The sequence below is a fragment of the Rhinolophus sinicus genome, linkage group LG05 (assembly GCF_036562045.2).
Source record: "Rhinolophus sinicus isolate RSC01 linkage group LG05, ASM3656204v1, whole genome shotgun sequence".
NCBI lineage: Eukaryota > Metazoa > Chordata > Mammalia > Chiroptera > Rhinolophidae > Rhinolophus > Rhinolophus sinicus.
The window spans coordinates 176,623,022-176,643,184 of NC_133755.1; the positions used below are offsets into that span (position 1 = coordinate 176,623,022).

Below are 20,163 nucleotides of genomic sequence, written 5' to 3' on the forward strand. Positions count from 1 at the left end.
TTCTTGCGGAATAACTTTTCATATGTAGGTTGTGACCTCTATCCTCCATTTGTATTATCTTCACTTTCAATGTTTAATGTCTTTTTCTTTTTATGTCACGTTCTGGGAAAGCATCTCTCACATCAGCCTCACTGATTCAACCTTCCAGACTCAATTCTGCTCTTCCTGTTCTGCTTTTGCGTTGTTAATTTCCTAACTATTCCTTTATTCCAGTCTGTTGTCTCTGCTTCAGCTGGGTTTTCCTTATGTCATTCTGTTCCCTTTCCATAGAGGTGGGTCTTAAATGTTTTTGAAGACTGTTTTCTGGAACTTTCCCTGTTCCCCCCCAATAATGCACATACAGGGTATGCGTGTCCCTGGGCTTCAGGACTCCGTTTCTCCTGCCTGTGGCATCATGTCACAGGGGCTCGGCTGCCTCTCAGACATCCGGGTTGAGGTTTTGCCAACAGGCAGGAGGTGCTCCTTGTTCTTTGCCCCTTCTATGGCCCCTTCGGTGCTGGCAGATCTCGTCTTAGATCTATGGGGAAGACGGGGTAAAGCACAGCATCTAACCCAATTTTTATTGTCAAGATCTTAACAAGTTCAGCTCTGTCTAGCTGCAGCATTTGTCTTTTTTGTTGACTAGTTATCTGATATAACAAACCGAGAACCATAAACCCATGGGCAACAGGGTGCAGACAGCCCACAGGCTGTTTTTCTTTTTTTTTTGCCTGTGTGATGTCTAATATTTATCATTTAATGCCTTAAAAACAGGGCCTCGGTTCTCCACGTTGCCACGGCACCCACCCCTCCCTGCTGCCTCACATCCAGCCCACTCTCCTCATTTACAGTTTCTACTGGGAGCCTGAGTTTGTGAGCCCACCCTACATCTTTAGAGGGCACGATGCACGCTGTCACCAGGGCTCTACCTATGTTGGGCCCCACCTTATCCCTCCAAGTCTCAGGCTGCTCCCTGCAGAGATGGGCTACTCATTCATTCACCGACCCACATAGATTCACTGGCCGCTGCCATAAGCCTCCATCGCGCTTGGGCTGTGTATACGGCACCGAGTATGACACAGAGGGGACCCGTCTCTCTCTGAGATCAAGGAAAGGAGAGTTATCAATGTTTTGCAAGAAGTAGTGGTAGCAGCTCGATAAAATCATTTCTTTATCTTCATCTCAATGTTCTGACTCCTCTCCCAGTTACCTAGGAGCTAATCACAACAATAAGTCTTTTTTTCCTGTAAGAACGTTGAAATCAGATCAACTGAGCTGGTGGAAAAACTCACTAGTTTGCTTTGTAACTGAAAACCGTCTTAGATTGAGGATTATGTGGAGGGAACCGGTTTCCAACGGTATGCAGGCATAGGCCCACTTTATCTAGCGGGCGTTGCCTCACGGTTGGACAAGCGAACACAGCGGTTAGGCTGATCTCAGTTTTACAAACTTTGGCTTCGTCATTTGGAGTCTCTGCAGCTTGTTTGTCTGAGGAGCCGGCCATCAGGGCACTGGTTGGAGAGCAGCTCTGCACAGGAAATGTGCTTCTTTAGGCGTTCGACGAATCCTGACTATACAGACCCGTTTTCCACCTGTGTGCGTTGAATGGTGGAAAAACACATGAGCAACTCTAGGGACATCATACCGACTTTTTGGGGAGCTTGAAGCATGGACACCTTGACCACCTGCAGATTCCAGTAATCTGGGTGCAAAATAAAAATGCTTCCAAGAGGCCTATTGGGCTCACTGCTGGCTCATAGTAATGAGGTCCAACTGTCTTTCCAGTAGGGTCATCCATTCATCATTCTGTTGAACGTGTGTATGCTGGAATTTGCAAAGGGCTTTCAATAGTTATTCCTCATGTGCTAATAAAACGACAGCACTAGCCGAGTTCAAGGCTATGAAAATGGGCGCTGGAATTTCCAGAAGTTTATTAAGAGGCTCAAGGCACCAGTTATAATTACAGGGATCCTTGTGCAGGGTTAGTGGAAAGGTCAGCCACTGAAAGAACTCAGGACTCCTGACAAGATCTTCTGCTTTCTCCCTCAGCCTGGCTTTCGCTTTTCGAGGTGTATTTGCCGATTGACTGAAAAAATGTTACGCAAACAAGTCATGATTCTGCTTGAGACATGTAAAAGCATTAACTGTTACTGAGCTCAGAAAGTATCCGAGAAGCTTTCACAGCCAGATTCTGATTGATTTTCTGTGAAGAAATAAGAAATGCTTCCTTTGGTTACTGTGGGTCAGGCTACCCTGTGTTGGCCCTAACGAGGACAGAGACACTGCAGGTGCCACCACTGCAAGGTCTGCTCGCCTCTGTCCTAGACAATGTGAGCGAAAAAAGGTGTTCCCTTGAAAACTTTTGTGCCAACAGGGAGCCCTTATGGGAGTATTTGGGAATAACCATATTAGGGAACAACCGCTCATGAAATAGCTGATTCTGCAAGCATTATTTAAGATCCCGCTCAGATCTAGTTTTGAAAGGAAACAGCCTCAAATGCAAAAAGTGCTGGTCGTCATCTGGTTTAGGACTGTGGTGTTTTTACCCTTCCATTCGTTAATCACAGATGAGCCCAAGAGACTTGCGAGTCTGTGTCCAAATCTGTCCATGACAAAGAAGCTCCTGCTTGAACTTCACAGGTGACCAGTTGGGATTCAGTGAGAGGCTGAGGTGATCACATTAGATGACTAACATTAGGTGGCTAGTCTTTTAATTTATCTGCTTCTTGTATAGGTTCTGCAACTGGGACTAGAGGAGTAATAATCTGCTTCGGCGATTTACTCAGGCGTTTTCACCTTCCTCGCCCTCCTCCCCTTCACCATTTTTCGTGATTGTGCGTCTGTGTGTGTTTACTTCGCAGTGGTGGCCTGTGTCTGGCCAGCTCAGCTGACTACAGACAGGATCGTGGTTTGACTCGTTGCTGAATTCTTAGCTGCTCTGATCTCTTTTCCAGTCTGAGACCTCCCCGCATCTCCAGACCTGTCTGGGATATGAATGCTTTTGGCTACAAGGGTAATGAGCTAAGAGTATGAGAGAGGAATTCACTGAGACAGGTCACCACCATCAGGAAACAAACCCCAGGAAGTGAAGCTGATTTATCAGAGGGAGGCCTCCTTGGTTCCACCATGGATATTGCTATCAACTCCCCTCATCTAACCGTTAGACCTTGTCCGGCTTGAAAGGACAGAAAAGGCATTCTCGGAAATAGGACAACTAGGAGATGTGACACCTCAAAGGAGCGTGAATTCACCACCCCTTTAATCTGTCCAAACTCCCCTGGGTTTTGACCCTCTGCTTTACTTCAGGGGAAACTTCTGTTAGATGCCGAGTGCTTCTTCAATTTAGTAGATTAGATATTGGAGTTTCTGGTTCTGTGGCTGCAAACATTTCCCTATCTAACTCATAACCACAGTTGAACATTGTATGTATTGGCTCTGCTTGACAGTGACTGATTATCAGATTTTATAAATGTGCTGTGTATGATTTCCTTGTTCTAGTTACTAAGCACTGGAAATAATCATTTGCATACTAATCAGAGAACACAATAGTTTCTAACAACCAGATGAAGGGGAGGAAGTTGGTTGCTGTCGCTGAGAACCATGAGAACTTCATAGGCAGTGATAGGCTATGCCTATCATTAAATAACGTGTGGATTGGCATTTATTTGTGAATTTACTTACACTGACAGCGTTTGTAAGCATTAAGTTTGAAAACTCCACTTGAGTTTGTAGAGAGCCTGCCTAAAAGAACCTAATGAGGGTTTCTTTCAGTAAATACTTTAACAAAAGAGAATTTCCCATGAGTTGAAGTTTTAATTTTTCTTAAGTTTACATAACCAAGGAATTGACAGGTTTGTGGCATATTACTATTTCGGGTATGAACAACTGATAAGAATGGTGTGTTTACCTTTTTACATCCTAAAAGGATATTAACAGTTCTAAGTTTCTCAGGTTCTTTGAGGTTGAGGGTGGTTTCTCCAGGAATTTGGGGGCTGTCAAGAGTAAAACATACTTTAGGACTTCGGTTTCAAGCAGTGATCCTGTAAAAGTGCCCCCACCTCCGCTGCTCTCTGTGGGACTCAGAAGGAGGGAGATGTAGTCCTGCCGTGGGGAGCCGCTCTCAGACCAGCTGGCTAAGTCATCTCCCAGGTTTCTCATGTGGTCCACTAGGGCCCCGGTCCCCGAATCTCCACTGAAGCACACTCATCCCAGGCACCTTCTCTGCTGGCTCTTGGTAAACGTGCTTAACTTAAACTCACCTGAAACTAAACTAAGAATGATCTTCCTCTTAGTAAATAGCATTGATTTTTTTTTTTTTTGTAGCTATTCCTTCATGCTATTGCTTCCCACAAAGAAAACCGTGATAAATTATTATATTTTATTTTTTTAATTAAATTTACTGGGGTGACATTGATTACTAACATTATATAAATGTCAGGGGTACAACTTTATAATATAACATCTGTATACTCTACTAAATTGATTCCTTTGGTAGCAATTTTGTTTCTCCTTGTTTATTCAGAAAACATTAAGTACTTACTACATGTTGGGCACACGCATAGGTTAATACGTATATATTACGTATACGTAGTACATATATATACAGTAAACTATACCCTAGTAGACATCCCTTACTTGGCTGCTAACTAGTCACCTCACTCCACCTCTCTGGGAAATCTGTAAAGTTAGGCGTTGGGTCAGTCATCCGAACTCTGAGGTCCCTTTCAAGACTAATATTTTGTGGTACCATCTAAGTACCTCTAATGAGCCCGATACAACTATCTCTAGCTGAGGCTTCCTTTCTGCTTATTTTTCAGAAATGTGAAAATAAAAACTGGAGAATGGTTCTTTGAAGAACGAGCCAAGAAATTTCCAAATGAAGGTAAATGCTCTTCAAATCTTTGCTAAAGTAAAATGATATATTCCTAGTTTTAAAATAGTCAGTTCAGACTTTCGAATATTAAAAAAACTGTAAGGACGAGGTAGGTAGGCCTTCAGCCCGTCCTCTGGCCCATTTGTTTGTGCTTCCCTGCCTCTGCCCCTGGACTCCTGCTGTTCCCCACCATTGCGTGTGACACCTCCCTCTCTACCCCCATTTCTACCTGCTGAAATCCACCTGTTGACGTGAAGTTTCCCTGACTTCCTGCTTCTGGGAGCAGTGTCTCCCTCCTCCGAAACAGCAGCAGCTCTGGTCCGTACATCCCTTCCAGCACTGTTGACAGAGCCTTCTGTTATATCATTATTTGTGCACTTCTCTCTACAAGCAGGGACTGTGCTTTGAAATCGTGTTAGCCCCTTACAGCGCCAAGCACAAAACCTTGTTTCATGGTTGTGGGGACAGAGCCCCAGAAAGCAGTTTCCAGGCTCTCGGCCTCACATAGACAGGTGCTGGCTCAGGTAGTAAATGGCCATCAATGTGATTGGATGGCCATCAGCTGTGGCTAGTTGGCCGTCAGCTGTAACCAGTGAGCCATTGGCCACTAATATAACTGCTGTGGCTACTCTAGCAGCAAGTGGGGGGCTAGCAAGAAGATGGCGGCTGGGCTGGCAAGTGTGGATGGCGGTTTGCGGACAGTGTGAATCCAGCCTCCATTGAGAGTATAGTGCCGCCAGAGAGAATATAGTGGTATGACTCCCCTACCTATGGCTCCGTGGGTGTTCCTTTTTGGCCTCACCATATCCTGCGTTCTTGTATGGGGAGCGGGAGCAGAGACCCCGCCTGGCACCCCGCATGACAATGGTACTTGATCAAAATGATTGCATAAATACCTGGAGACCACAGCAAGGGGATCGCATTAGAACTGAGCAGATGATGCTGATGCTGTGAGCACATGTTGTGATTACATGAGTGGAAGTGTGTGTTCCATGTCTGTATACCAGAAATGTCTTACCAAATATTTGCAAAGTTGATGTAATGGTGTGATCGGTAGCTGGGACCATGGAGAGCATTTGCTGTGCTTTGGCTACAGGAGGGCCATGTCAAAGCTGAGTCGTACTGGTAAGAGAGTAACTTATCAGGGGCACCCATGTGTCCTCATAATTAACTGGGGCCAGCAAGCTCTGTGAGTCACATCTGTCTATGTGGTAACGGGTGGCACCCCAACTCTGCGATGTGTGACAAGGGAGCCCAGACTGACCCAGAGGGAAGGAGGTGGCTCAAAACACTTTTTTTCCCTTGGAAAGAGTGACAGTTTGAGGTAGAGATATAAGCTATTTAGCATCAACCAAAAATGTGTTGGCAAACAAAGGAAGATTGGCTTAAGCGTTAGCGCTCAGCTTTTATGAAAGACACTGGTAAGCAAGATTTGTATTCAGTGGATTAAATTCTCACCTACATTCTATTCCTGACTCTTCTTGCTCAAGAAAAAGCAATGTTTCTGCTGCATTTATTATAAATCTAGAGGAAAAGATACCGCTAATGGGAGCGCTTGAGCAAAAAGAATGCAGCAAGTGTGTGTGTGTGTGTGTGTGATTTCATTAGATGAGGGTTTCTCAACCCCTTTTCCTGCCTGCCCTCTCTCCTGCCCCCCACCAGCCTTGTGAACGCTTTTTTCCCTAAATACTGTCCGTTCAGGAAAGTTTAATATCCCAGATATATTGCATGTTTGTGTATGTACTGAGTCCTTATGGAGCATGCCGCAAACCGTTGGCATAGCCAAGGTTTTTCCATCCTCCAAGTATCAGTTTTTGCTGTTGGCTCCATCTAGTGCATAGTCTGGGCAGAGCAATGGCAACTTGGGGTCTTTCTCTAAGTTTTGTTGCTTTGTTTTGTTTCTTTTAAAACAGGTTTTTTGTTGGAGGGGACGCTACCATCTTCATGTGGTAGATAGATTCGCATTTTTTTTCACTCACTTCTAGCTCATAAGCAATAAGACTGTGGGAATGAAATTCCTGTTATTTCTCAGTACCAGCACCGTGAAGACATTACCTGGAGGTTTTTTTAATTACATTTTTGGAAGTTCTCGTATCCTTTTATCAGTTAGGTAACTTAATATGCACGCCAGGATACGTGTGTGTGCTCCCGTGTGTGTGCTCCCGTGTGTGCGCCCACGCGCATACACGTTATCATCCTGCCATCTCTTCAGCTCGCTTCCTTTCCAAAGGTGGCTCACCTGAGGTAAGAAGCGGAGCAGGAAAGAAATGAGACTGACCTCCTGACTTTCTCTTTCTTGTCCAGTGACTTTCTACAAGAATGAAACCATCAGTAAGCAGAGAACCCACCAGAGTAGTGAAAGACAGCCTAAGCATAAATCATTCTTTTGGGGGGCAAAACAAACCAACAACCAAAAGCCAAATCCTTCCCCCTCTACAGTGCTCCCTCAAATGCCAGGTGTGTCATTTGCTTAGTGTCCGATTTCAGTCGAGTTGGGCTCACAGAGCGTGAACGGAGAGTGCTGTGCTGGGGCCACACGCAGGTGGGGTGGGGGTAGGTAGGAGACAGTCAGGAAAGGCAGTCAAGGTCAGATGGGGGAAGGGTGATCCCGACCTTAGCGGGAGCTCTGTCTTCCTTACGTCTGTGCCCCTCAAGAGAACCTGGCACAATAATTGAGCTGAATCGAATTTGTGTGTTGTATCAGTTGAGGGCCAGTTAGGAAACCAGGTGGTGATCTGAACAAAGAGAAATTAATTTTCTTTGGAGGCCTGGAAGGAGGAAAAGGGAACCCTGAGGGAACACAGAGGTGGTAACTGCAGGGAGCAGACGCCACCCAGGCAGGGCCAGTGCTGAGTGGATGGTGACAGGAACACAGGCCAGCAAGAAGAAGCCAACCCCTCCCTCTCCTCCTGACTCCGGTCTCCCCCCAGCACCCCCACCCAGAGGCCCTAATGGGGAGCCAGCTGCAACCTCCGCTCTCTGCATGTGCAAGAAAGGTTGTGAATCTGCATATTATCTCAGGGTTTTGTTGCGATGGTGTGAACAAGGCTCTTAGTGGAGGCTAGAAAAACAAGGTGGTGGTTCAAGCCACGAAAGGGTAGGAGACAGCTCACATCTGTGCTTCTTTCTGTGCTATTAGTTATCTATTACTGGATCGCAAATTCCTCCAAAACTTAGCGGCTTAAAACAATTCACATTATTATTTCATATGGTTGCTGTCTTCAGCTGAAGGCTCGCCTGGGGCTGCAGATCTGCATTCTCAGGGGCTCTACTTTCTCTCTCCATCAATATCTTTTATGACCTGGCTTCAGAAGTCACACACTGTCATTTCTGCTACATCCTATGGTCACACCCACCAGCGCTATGAAGGGTGGGAGGGGACCACACAGGTGTGACTATCAGGAGGTAGGAATCATCGATTATATCTGTGATCAGACTATATATAGGTTTCTGTCTTGCTTTTAAAATTCATTTAGCATAAACTTCCCTACGCTATTAAGACTTCTTCCAGCATGTATCGGCAACTGCATAAAATACCTCAGATGGATGTGCTACCATTTATTCAACAGGTTCCCTCTTGTCAGTGAGTGTATCATTCAAATTTCATATGACAGAAAACTCTGTGAGGAACGTCCTGTACCGGTATCTTGGCATCTCGGTTTGTTTCCTTCAGATAGCTTCTTAGAAGAGCAACTGGCCAAATGTGCGAACACTTGAAAGGCTTCACATGTGTGACAAATTACCCTCAGGAAGGGTGTGCTCATTGGCACCACCTGACAGGCCATGCGAGTTGCCCTCTTACCACACTCTGGCCCCATTTAGTCCTTCAAACGTCATTCAAATTACATTTGTGGCTGTTCTGAACGTAAAAGTAATATATATTCATTTTAAAAACTGAGAAATGAAGACAAGCATAACAAGTAACGTTAAAAATACTGTGACTTCACCCTGAGAAAGTTAATCTATCATTAACATTTTAGTATCATTCCTGTTCTTTAGGCAGCTCCCTGGCCATTCTGCCACTGTCACCTCCTGGCCCTCCCCCAACACACTCTCACCCCCACCCCATGCATTGGGCAATCCCCACACAGAGGGCTCTTACTGTGGCTTCGGGACTTCTGCTCCAGGATCAGCTGAGAGCTATTTTAAATTCAATATTCCTGACTCAGTGGGACCAGGTGGGACCCGTGAATGTATATTTAGCAAGTCCCCAAGTCATTCTTTTTATGCATTTGAAATTTTGGAGCCACTGGTAAAGTAGCAAAGTTAATAAAAAAATTACAATGGACATTTTCTAAATCACTGGGAACTAGAAAACAAACTGAAAAACCCACCTTTACGATGCTTTCGGTATCTGCTAAGCATATGAAGATAGTGCCCTCTTCTGGCTCCTTGCTGTAAATGCACATATTTTATTACAACCACATTTTATTGCTTGATGTATTTGAGCTTAACAGCAAAAAGATGACAGTGTTTCTATTTTTAATACTAATACTTCTTCAAGTTAAAAATGGTTGAATGTAATATGTAAACAATCTACTGTGACTTTCATTTTATTGTTAGTAATTGGGGAAATAAAATAATTTAAGAAGGCTGTACTTTAGCATAGCCTCTGATAATGGTCTCAGTGATCGATTATATAATTAACCAGGATGATACTGTGTCTAATAATTATGAAGGAAAATAATGTTTATTGCCTCCTCCCAGTAGTAAATATTATTTAGTCTTCAAGTGACTGCAGAGTTTTATTCTACACGGCAGCTAGGATACAGTCCATCTGATCACAGGGCCATCGGGACAGCATCCGACGGCTGTATGGGCTTGAAACATTCAGGGCCATGAATTAAGAGAAGTAGCTACAAGTAAATAGTAGTGACTCTGTCTCCAGGCCCTGCCTTTATTTCCTGTCTACTTGATGGCTCAGTAAAGACCTCCCACCCCTGGAATTCAACAGATGACTCTACAGGGATGGTTTAGTAAACCTTTCTGTGAGTTACAAACCGAGTGCCTCGTTTGTGTGTTTACTTTCGGGAGAGGGTTTCTTTATGAAAGCATGTCTATTTCCCAGACATAAAGTTTTGTATGTGTTTTTGTCTTATTTTAAAGAAAATGTTGGGGCCCGGCCCAGTGGCTCAGGTGGATGGAGCGCGGTGCTCCTAACGCCAAGGTCGCCTATTCGATTCCCACATGGGCCAGTGAGCTGCGCCCTCTACAGCTAAGATTGTGAACAACAGCTTTACCTGGAACTGGGCTGCCGTGAGCAGCTGAGGGTGGGTGTGAGTGGCTGCCGGCGACCATGGGCTGCTGTGGGCTGCTGTGTGCTGCCGTGGGTTACCGCGTGCTGCCAGGAGCCATGTGCCGGTGGCCAGCGTGAGTGGCCGGCATTCAGGCTGCCGTGAGCTGCTGTGAGCGGCCAACAGACGACCGGTGACCGACTGCCTGGGGGGGAGGGAGGGGGGAAAGGGAGGCGGAAGAAGGGGGGAAAATAAAAAAAGAAAATGTTGAATATTTTCTTCTTACTACTCTCCTTAAGAAGAAAGACAAAATGAGCACCAGCCTACAAAAGGGAGTGTGTGCCCTAGAGGTGACTGTCCCAGCTGGCTGGATTGCTTGTCATGTCCCGGACAGATATGCAGACCAGTCCATTTAAACTGCTTAGAGACTGTGAAGTCAGGTTTTATGATTATGTTGTGGAGTGAGACTTCGACCTTCAAACCTTTTGTTCTCCAGGTAATAATCTGTTGGACGCAGGTTCTTTTTTCTAGTCACCTTTGATTTCATGATGCTTTTGGCTTTGTACATAGTAGCAACTCAAACTTGCATTGCTTAGCTTGCCCAAGGCAGTTTGAATGCATCAGTTCTATATGTATATTCACAAATGTCTCACCAGGAACTTGGCGAGTCCCCGAGCCTTTCTGATTCCTAGCGTTCCTACTATATCTGTCTCTACCTCTCCCACAGGCCTCTGTGCCCTGGTTACCCCCACTTGATGATGAGGCCATCTTAGACAACCTACATCTTTGGTCCTGAAGTGTTACGGTATGACCACCTCATTACCCACTTGCTTCTTTTGGGTTTTGATCCGTTGCTTTTAGCCTGGAGGGGGATCCATGATTAAGTGGGCTAGTTATTAGGCTAGTCAATATTTTATTTTACTTAATACTCCCTGCTCTATTGGAGGTCGGCAAACTATTGCACTCAGGCCAAATCTGGCCCACCACATGCTTTTGTAAGTAAAGTTCTATTAGAACACAGTGTGCTCACCCCTTTTCGTCTGTGGCCACTTTGGCAATACAATGATTGAGTAGTTGCAAACAGGGATTGTATGGCTGGCAAAGCCTGAAATTGTCTACCTAACCCTTTACAGGAAAAAGTTTGCCCCCTTTGCTCTAGATTATCAGCTGATAAAATGTAGCAACTTTTTGATGACCATCATCGTTTTTTCTATTTAAATGAACAGAGTGGGAAACCAAGGTGAAATAGGTTTTCTGAATGAAGAATTCATGTGTTTATATATTTAGACCAAATTACTGATTAGGGTAGTTTCCAGGGAATTACCTTGACAATTGGATGTTAAACTATCTCTTTATACACGAATACATTTTTTAAAAGATGAGGCACATATATATTTAAATCAAATAAATCGTTTTGAATTTAAGAACTCCTCGTTCATTTTTTGTGTTGTAAAATACACATAATATACATTTACCATTTTAACCATTTTTAAGTGTACAGTTTAGTAGTTGTCAGTGCATTCATGTTATTCTGCAACCATCACCACCATCCATCTCCAGACCTTTTTCTTCTTCCCAAACTGAAACTCTGTCTCCATTAAACAATAACTGCTCATTACCTGTTCCCCCAGCCTCTGGCAGCCATCCTGCTTTTTGTCTCTGTGAAAGTGATTAGTCTAGATACCTCATATAAGTGAAATCATATTGTATCTTTCTTATTTTACTTACCTTCAGGGTTCATCCATGTTCTAGCATGTATCAGAATTTCATTCCTTTGTAGGACTGACTGATATCCCATTGTATGTATACACCATATTTGTTTATCCATTCATCCATTAATAGACACTTGTGTTGTTTGGACCTTTTGGCTATTGCAAATAATGCTGCTATGAACAGTGATGTACAAATAGCTGTTCAACTCCTTGCTTTCAGTTCTTTTGTGTTTATACCCAGAAATAGAATTGCTGGCTCAAATGGTAATTCTTTTTTTTTTAAAGATTTTTTTAATTGGGGAAGGGGAACAGGACTTTATTGGGGAACAGAGTACTCCAGGACTTTTCCAAGTCAAGTTGTTGTCCTTTCAGCTCCAGGTCCAGTTGCTGTTTTCTAGTTGCAGGGGGCACAGCCCACCATTCCTTGCAGGAGTCGAACCGGCAACCTTGTGGTTGAGAGCCCACGCTCCAACCAACTGAGCCATCTGGAAGCTCAGCGGCAGCTCAGCTCAAGGTGCCGTGTTCAATCTTAGTTGTGGGGGGCGCAACCCACCATCCCTTGTGGGAGTCGAGGAGTCGAACCGGCAACCTTGTGGTTGAGAGCCCGCAATCCCTCCAACTGAGCCATCTGGCACTGGCCAATGTGGGAATCAAACCGGCAGCCTTGGGCGTTAGGGGCACGGAGCTCCAACCGCCTGAGCCACCGGGCCAGCCCTCAAATGGTAGGTAATTCTATGCTTAATTTTTTAAGGAACTGGCATACAGTTTTTCTGTAGTGGCTGCCCCATTTCATGTTCCCAACTAGCAGTGCACAAGGGTTCCAACTTTTACACATTCATGCTAATATTTGTTTTTGGTTTTGTTTTGTTTCTTATGATAGCCCTCCTAATGGGTGTGAAATGGTATCTCATTATGGTTTTTGTCTTCTTTTGTTTTCAGTCATTCAATCAGCATGTGTGTGTCTGACAAGCCTGACATTTATTCTTTTTTTTAATGAAAATGTTTACCATAGTAAGGTTCATTAACACCTCCTTCACCTCACGTAATTCCTATTTTGTTGTTGTTATGGTGAGAACATTACTGCTCTACTCTCATAGCAACTTGCAAGTATGCAATACAGTATTGTTACCTGTTGTCACCATGGTGGCTCTATATTTGATTCCCAGAATTTATTCATCTTACTACTGAAAGTTTGTACCCTTTGACCAGCATTCCCCATTTCCCCTCCCACCCTCAGTCCGTGGCAACCACCATTCCACTCACTACTTCTATAAGTTCAGTGTTTTTAGAGTCCACGTATAAGTGATATCATATAGTATTTGTCTTTCTCTGTCTGATTTATTTCACTTGACATAATGCCTTCAAGTTCCATCCATGTTATTGCAAATGGCAGGATTTCCTTTTTATGGCTGAGTAATATTCCACAGTGTATATATATATATATATATATATATATATATATATATATACACACACACACACATACACACATACACACACATACACATACATATACATATACATATACATATACCCAGGTATAATATAATATAATACCTGGTCTTATATTAATTTTTGCTTCAAAAGACGCATTAGAGCTGATTGTCCAGCGAGGTCTTATTTTCGGGGAAACACGGTATATATAACATTTCCTTGATCCATTCATCTGTCGATGGTCACTTAGGTGGTTTGTGAATAGTGCTGCAGTAAACATGGGAGTGCAGATACATCTTCGAGATCCTGATTTCATCTCTGGATATTTTCCCAGATGTGACATTGCTGGATCATATAGTAGCTCTATTTTTAATTTTTTGAGAAACCTTCATACTGTTTTTTATAGTGGCTGAATCACTGTGGTGTTGGTTTGCATTTCTCTAATGATTAGTGATGTCAAACATTTTTTCATTGATTTATTGGTCATTTGTATATCTCCTTTGGTGAAATGTCTATTCGAGTCCTTTGCCCATTTTTGAATTGGGTGTTTCGTTTGTTTCTTGAAAAAGAAGAACAAACCTGGAGTACCCACACTTCTTAATTTCAAAGCTCATTGCAGAGCTATAGTAATCCAACTAGTGTGGCACTGACAAAAAGACAGACATAGACCAATAGGATAGTATGGAGAGCCCAGAAAAAGACTCTTGCATATATGGTCTAATGATTTTTGACACGGGTGCCCATATCATTCAATGGGGAAATGGTAATCTTTTCATAAATAGTGCTGCAAAAATCTGCATATCCACAAGTAAAAACATGAAGTTGAACCCTTACCTACCACCATAAACAAAATTGACTCAAAACGGATCAAAGACCTAAAACGATAACACTCTTAGAAGAAAACATAGGGGGAAAGAGGACACTGACTTTGATAATGATTTCTTGGATATGCCACAAAAGAAAAAATAGACAAATTGGAAAAACTTTTATGTATCAAAGGACACTTTCAACAGAGTAAAATGGCAACCCATGGAATGGGAGAAACTATTTGCAAGTCACACATCTGATAAAGAATTAATATCCAGAATCTTTAGGATAGAAAACTCCTAAAACCCACATTCAATTTTTAGAGAAAATCAAAGGATGCTGAAAAGCAGTATATACCTTTTTGTCCCTGGTACTCAACACACCTGGACCAGTTACTGTCAACCTGAAGTATATCTTTGTGGAAGAGTTACTGCTCAGGTCTTAGTGGTTGTTATTCACATGAAGCTGTCCAGAGTTTCTGCTGATAGAGTAGAGGGAACTTAATTAGGGAAAAATTATTTTCTCTCATGCAGCTAAGCAGAAGAGTAATGTCTAGTGGCAGGATGGGAGATACTTCTTGCCAACAGGATCGTAAATTTATTATTAATTTTTGTTCTCCTGGAAAGCGTTAATTGCTGATTCATACTCATGTATTTTATCTTCTTTCATCCTGGTGTAGTGTCTTGGCCCCAGTGTTATCTAAGCTCCAAACTTCTATAAAGAATTAAAATACACTCAACAAGTCTCTGGAATCCAGCTCTGAAACCATTTATGAGAGGAAATGATGATTCTTTACATGACAAGGGATTTTTAGGTCAAATTTTTTCCATTTTGCATATGTAAGCCAAAAATTGGTTTAAAACTTTATTGTCCTAAAACATACTGTAATTTTCTTATAGCCCCTGGTGGTATTCACCTTTCTTTCAGCATTTGGAGGATACTTAAGCTCCAGTGTGGGCCAACTCTCAGGACTGTCACATACAGTTGTGCAGGTTGGGCACTGCACAAAGGGAGCCACATCTAAGAGGGGACTGTTCATGTCATGCACATCCTAGATTTGTGTGTTTATTGTGATAATTTTTCTGGCAGATGCAACAAAATGTGCTGTTCTACCAAAAGCCATATATTATGACCAACCCCTAAGGGTGGATATAAATCATCTTGAGGGAGGAACATACTGCACATTTCCCAGGGAGGCTCCCTGCAGGTAGCCCTGCTGTGCTTCGCTCTGGGTCACCTGGAGCTCCAGGATCTGCTTTCCTACATAGGATGCTGCCCCCGGTCTATGGGCAGCAGCAGAGACGTGGCTGTAAGCTGGCCGCCCTTCAGCTCGATGGCCTTATCTGTTAGCTCCACTGCTGTCTGGGTGCGCATGACTTTCCTTCATGAAGGGCTGCTGTGGGGCCTGACAGTGTAAGAGGGGGAGTTAGTGGTCATGTCTTGGAAGAAGACCAACCCACACAGTTCAGGGCGTGAGGCCCCTCGGCCGCCATGAGAACAGGGTTTGGCTGGCTGACTGAGCTGCACTGGGGCATTCCAGGGCGTCCGTCCTCTGCCCTCTTTCCCATGAACCATGTCACCCAGAGAGAAGGGTAGGGGCAGCAGAGCAGGGCGCCTACTGCAGGAGCTGCTATCAGAGCAGTGGGAGGCTGACACTTAGTGTGCTTGACCAGCGTCACAACGGAACCCGGCTGGAGAGGGGCACCCATCGTGTAGGCGTAGGTAGGAGTATCCGACATCAGTTGCCTTGTCCCTATTTCTTTTAGTTCGAGCGATGGGTACATAGATGAATAACGACTTGCCACAGAAACGATCTCCCCCGTTGCAGGACTGGTTTTTGATCTGCAAACCACAGCTCCTTGTGGAGTTTATATGGCTCCTTACAGCACCATAAGCTCCTGCTAATGAGCAGAGGTTGTGTCCCCTGTATGCTTATCTCTGCAAAGTTCCTGTGAATTACACTCAATTAATGCGGATGAATGGATGAAACTATATGTAAGCTAAGTTGTGAAAGAACGGTGCCCTTGTTTTCATGTACATTTGGTTGTGCCGCTCAAATGAGGGAATGCTTATTGTTATTGCTAAAACAGTGCTGGTTGCTATTATATTTACAACCACCGTCTGTGCACGGCAAGCCCTCTGCTAGGTGCCCGGAAGACCGAGATGCTTAGCTGAGGCTCGTGTCCTCAAATGTTCACCATGTAGTGGGGTAGGCAGACCTGCTCGTATATCCAAATGGTTACAGTGCCGTCAGACGAATTTTAATGAAGTGTGCACGGCCTCCACGAAGAGACCAGCCTGGGGAGGGCAGGTGCAGAATCCCAGAGAATAAACCACTAGAAGGGGCGTGGGAGAAGTAGAGGGTGTGGGGCGTGTGCGAAGTCCGGCTTGACCAGGACCTGTGAAGGGGCTGGGGTGGCAAAAGTGATGCCGGAGAGGTAGGTAGGGACAGAAGCTGCAAAGGTCCTCTGTAGTATTTTCCTTGGACTGCAAACTGGGCGCAGAGATGTGTTGTCTCCCAGTTCTGGAGACTGAAGTCCACGTGGCAGAGACCACGTGTCCTCTGCCGGCCCTAGGGGACTCTTTCCCTGCCTCTTCAAGCTCCTGTGGGTTCTCGGCAGCCTTTGCTGTACCCACGTCACTCCCGTCTCTGCCTCAGCTATCTGATGCCATCTTCACATCGTCCTCCTTTTGTATGTGTCTGCCTGAGTGTCCCAAATTTCCGTTTTTATAAGGACACCAGTCATAGTGGATTAGGACCCACACTGATGACCTCCTTTTATCTTGATCTGCAAAGACTCTATCTGCAAATAAGGTCACTTTCGCAGGTTCCAGAGGTCAGGACAACTCAGCTCATAGCAGCCTTGGATGCTGGTAGAGCACATTTCAGTTGTATCCACATGGGCAGTGAGTCACAAGCAAAGGAGTGACAGGACCTGTGTGCGCTCTGGAGCTGGGAGAGGGGTGGGGGGCTAGGAGAGAAGGGCAGAGAGCTGAGCCCAGCAGGGCTATGGTGGGTGCTGCTGGGCCCCTCTTTCCCAGGGGCCGCACACTGAAGACAGGATGCCTCTAACACAGGAGCACATGTCTTGTTTCTGGGAGATTTAAATATGTATGACAAGCATGAAAACATAAAATGAGGAAGTCTTACAGAATTTTCAGGCAAATTGGTCATTCGTCTATATAAGGTTGTTTTCCTCCACCACCACCACCACCCATGCTTTTTATTATGAAAATTTTCACACAGGAGCAAAAGTAGAGAGAATATTAAGCCCACATATCGGTCACCCAACCATTATTATGTTGCTTTTGTCATCCACTCCGTCCCACCCCACCTTATTTGTGCCCAGCTTTGTAGGCAAGTGGTGGTGCAAAAGCCAGCTTTGTCAGCTTTGTGACTTTGGGTCCATTACACAATATCCCTGAACCTTGGTTTTCATTTCTAAAATTGGGATGACATCTAGTGATGACCTAATACGGTCGGCAGCTAATAAATGTCAGCTGTGCCTTCCTGAATGCAGCCTGGAACCTCTTTTTCTTACCAAGGCCCCCCCACACACAGCTGCTCCCCAGTAAAGCCACTTTCCTAATGAGGCAGCCACCAAGCGGGACAGCAGGGCCCCTTCCAAGCAACCCGCCTCTATGGAGACCTTGAGGAGCATCCTTCTATGAGCATTTCCTCCCAGGAGTTGCATGCATTTTTTTCTTTTAATGTTAAAAAGTAAATATTTAGTGCTTTTTGAGGAAGCCTCTGGTAAGAAACAACAGAAGAATAGAAGAAGTAAAATGAACATAAACGGCCAATCGGACAGAAGCACAGGGCAGAGTTTCTGAAACTTCAGTGAGAGGTTCTGAAGGGCTGCGCTGGGTCTGGGGCTCTGCATTGCTGACAAGCTCCCCACTGGTGCCAGCTGGGAGCCACCGCCCACACCTGGAGTAGCAGGGACGCAGGGCAATCGCTGACCCATGGGCCAAACCTGTCTTTCTGCTTGTTTTTGTAAATTCTGAGAGCTAAGGATGGATTTTATGGGGTTTTTTGTTTGTTTGTTTGTTTGTTTTAAGATTTTATTGGGGAAGGGGAACAGGACTTTATCGGGGAACGGTGTGTACTTCCGGGACTTTTCCAAGTCAAGTTTTGTTGTTCTTTCAATCTTAGTTGTGGAGGGCACAGCTCAGCTCCAGGTCCAGTTGCCGTTGTTAGTTGTAGGAGGCACAGCCCACCATCCCTTGCAGGATGGCAACCTTGTGGTTGAGAGGACGCGCTCCAACCATCTGCATCTGGCCACCCGGGAGCTGAGCGGCAGCTCATGGACTTCATTCTAGTTGCAGAGGGCACAGCTCGCTGGCCATGTGGGAATTGAACCCGCAGCCCCATTGCCCAGAGCCTGCACTATAACCAACTGAGCCACCCGTCTGCCCGGATTTTACATTTTTAAATGATCAAAAAGTCAAAAGAATAATATTTGTGACACATAAAAAGTATATGAAATTCAAATTTCAGTGTCCATCAAGTTTTATGGGAACACAGACACACCCAGTCTTTAATATTGTCTGTGGGGGTGGCGGGTTAACCCAGTTGGTTGGAGCGTGGTGCTAGTAACACCAAGGTTGCTGGTTCAATCCCTGCATGGTCCACTGTGAGCTGCGTCCTCTTTAAAAAGAAACAAAAAAAGAAAGGTTGTCTGTGGCTGCTACCACAAGGGCAGAGCAGAGTGTTTGGGACAGAGACCCTGCGGGGCGCAGAGCCTCACACGTTTTACTGTTTGACCTTTACAGAACGGGTGCACACACCCCACAGAGCAGGCAGCCAGGCCCAATGTTGCCACAGCCAGCAGGGGGCAGCACAGAGCCACTTGCGGGACCGTGTGGAGGGCCAGGTCTTCCCCTGGACTTCTGGAGGGGTTTTTAGAAATTCAGCAGAGGGGCACTAAGCTGAGGTTCAGGATGGAGATGTGGGCCTGAGGTAGGAATGCTTGGGCAATTAGCGCAAGATGAAGTGAGGGGTAAGTGGGAGTAAGAAGACAAGGGTCAGGGTAAGTAGAGTAATGAGAAGCTATTCAGTGTTGCTGGAACAGAAAGGACAAGGCCTGTAGGCCATGGGAAAGCAAGTCTGACAGGTGAGCCCAGGTGGGGTGTGGGGAACCCAGGGGGAGAGGTGAGCCCAGGTGGGGTGTGGGGAACCCAGGGGGAGAGGTGAGCCCAGGTGGGGTGTGGGGAACCCAGGGGGAGAGGTGAGCCCAGGTGGGGTGTGGGGAACCCAGGGGGAGAGGTGAGCCCAGGTGGGGTGTGGGGCCTGGGGGAGAGGTGAGCCCAGGTGAGGTGTGGGGACCCACAAATGCGATTTGGGGTTTGGACATTAGCAGGCATAGGGAGTCGCTGAAGGGCTTCAGGCAGTGCATCTGCTGTAACTCTCTGGCTGTGCCTCTGAGACGCTGTCACAACAATCAGGGTCAAGATGGTGAGGGCTGGAGCAGGCAGGGGCAGCAGGAGGGCCCAGCGGCCACTGTGAGCTGTGACACAGCCCAACCACGGGGACCTCAGGATTCGCTGTGCCTGGGTCCTCCAGCCTCGCCCAGGACAGGCTGGATAAACAGTGTGGCTATCTTTGTTCCTTTCTCCTTCTCATGTTTCTCTCTGCTTTCACAACCAGCATGATGCAGTTAGGGCGACTATGTTTTTGCTTCTGGCCTTGGTCTTTTCTTTCCGGTGGCTCCTGCACATGTGGGATTCACCATTACAAGCTGGTTCTGCTAGTTTAGTGCTCAGCCTTTTCGTTCTGATTTAGGGAGTATTTCTTCATGGGGGAGGGGGCGCACAGACTCCTTTTAGAATCTGGTGGACACCATCATGAACCGCAGAAATATATGCACGGGCAGGTGGACTGATTCAGAGAGGTGATTTCAGGGCCCGTGCCTCCCCTGCTGGCCACCAGAGGTGCGGACCCTGGCCTGGGGCCGTGCAGTTCAGGATCAGCTGTGTCCCTCAGCTGTCTCCAGGCTTCGGTTTGGGCCTTGATTTGCGACGCTGTCTGCCGACTCCCAAAGGACTCCCTGCCCATCCTGATTTCCTTACTATCCCTGCCCTTCCTCAGGTCTTATGAAGATGATGCAAATATGTAAGTCTT

At 45.5% G+C, this 20,163-nt stretch overlaps 1 protein-coding gene across 3 annotated transcripts in view; it reads left to right on the plus strand.

Moving 5' to 3' along the window:
- The window catches only part of SYTL3 (synaptotagmin like 3), a 78,063-nt gene that overhangs the window by 20,250 nt on the left and 37,650 nt on the right, over positions 1-20,163 (plus strand). For 2 of the 3 annotated variants that reach the window (XM_019749458.2, XM_019749468.2), the window contains exon 4: positions 4,797-4,861. In XM_019749458.2, coding sequence (XP_019605017.2) covers positions 4,797-4,861 — 65 coding nt within the window. Of the gene's footprint in view, positions 1-4,796; positions 4,862-18,977; positions 19,157-20,163 lie in introns of those variants that run through there. The other variant, XM_019749481.2, reaches the window with a different exon arrangement.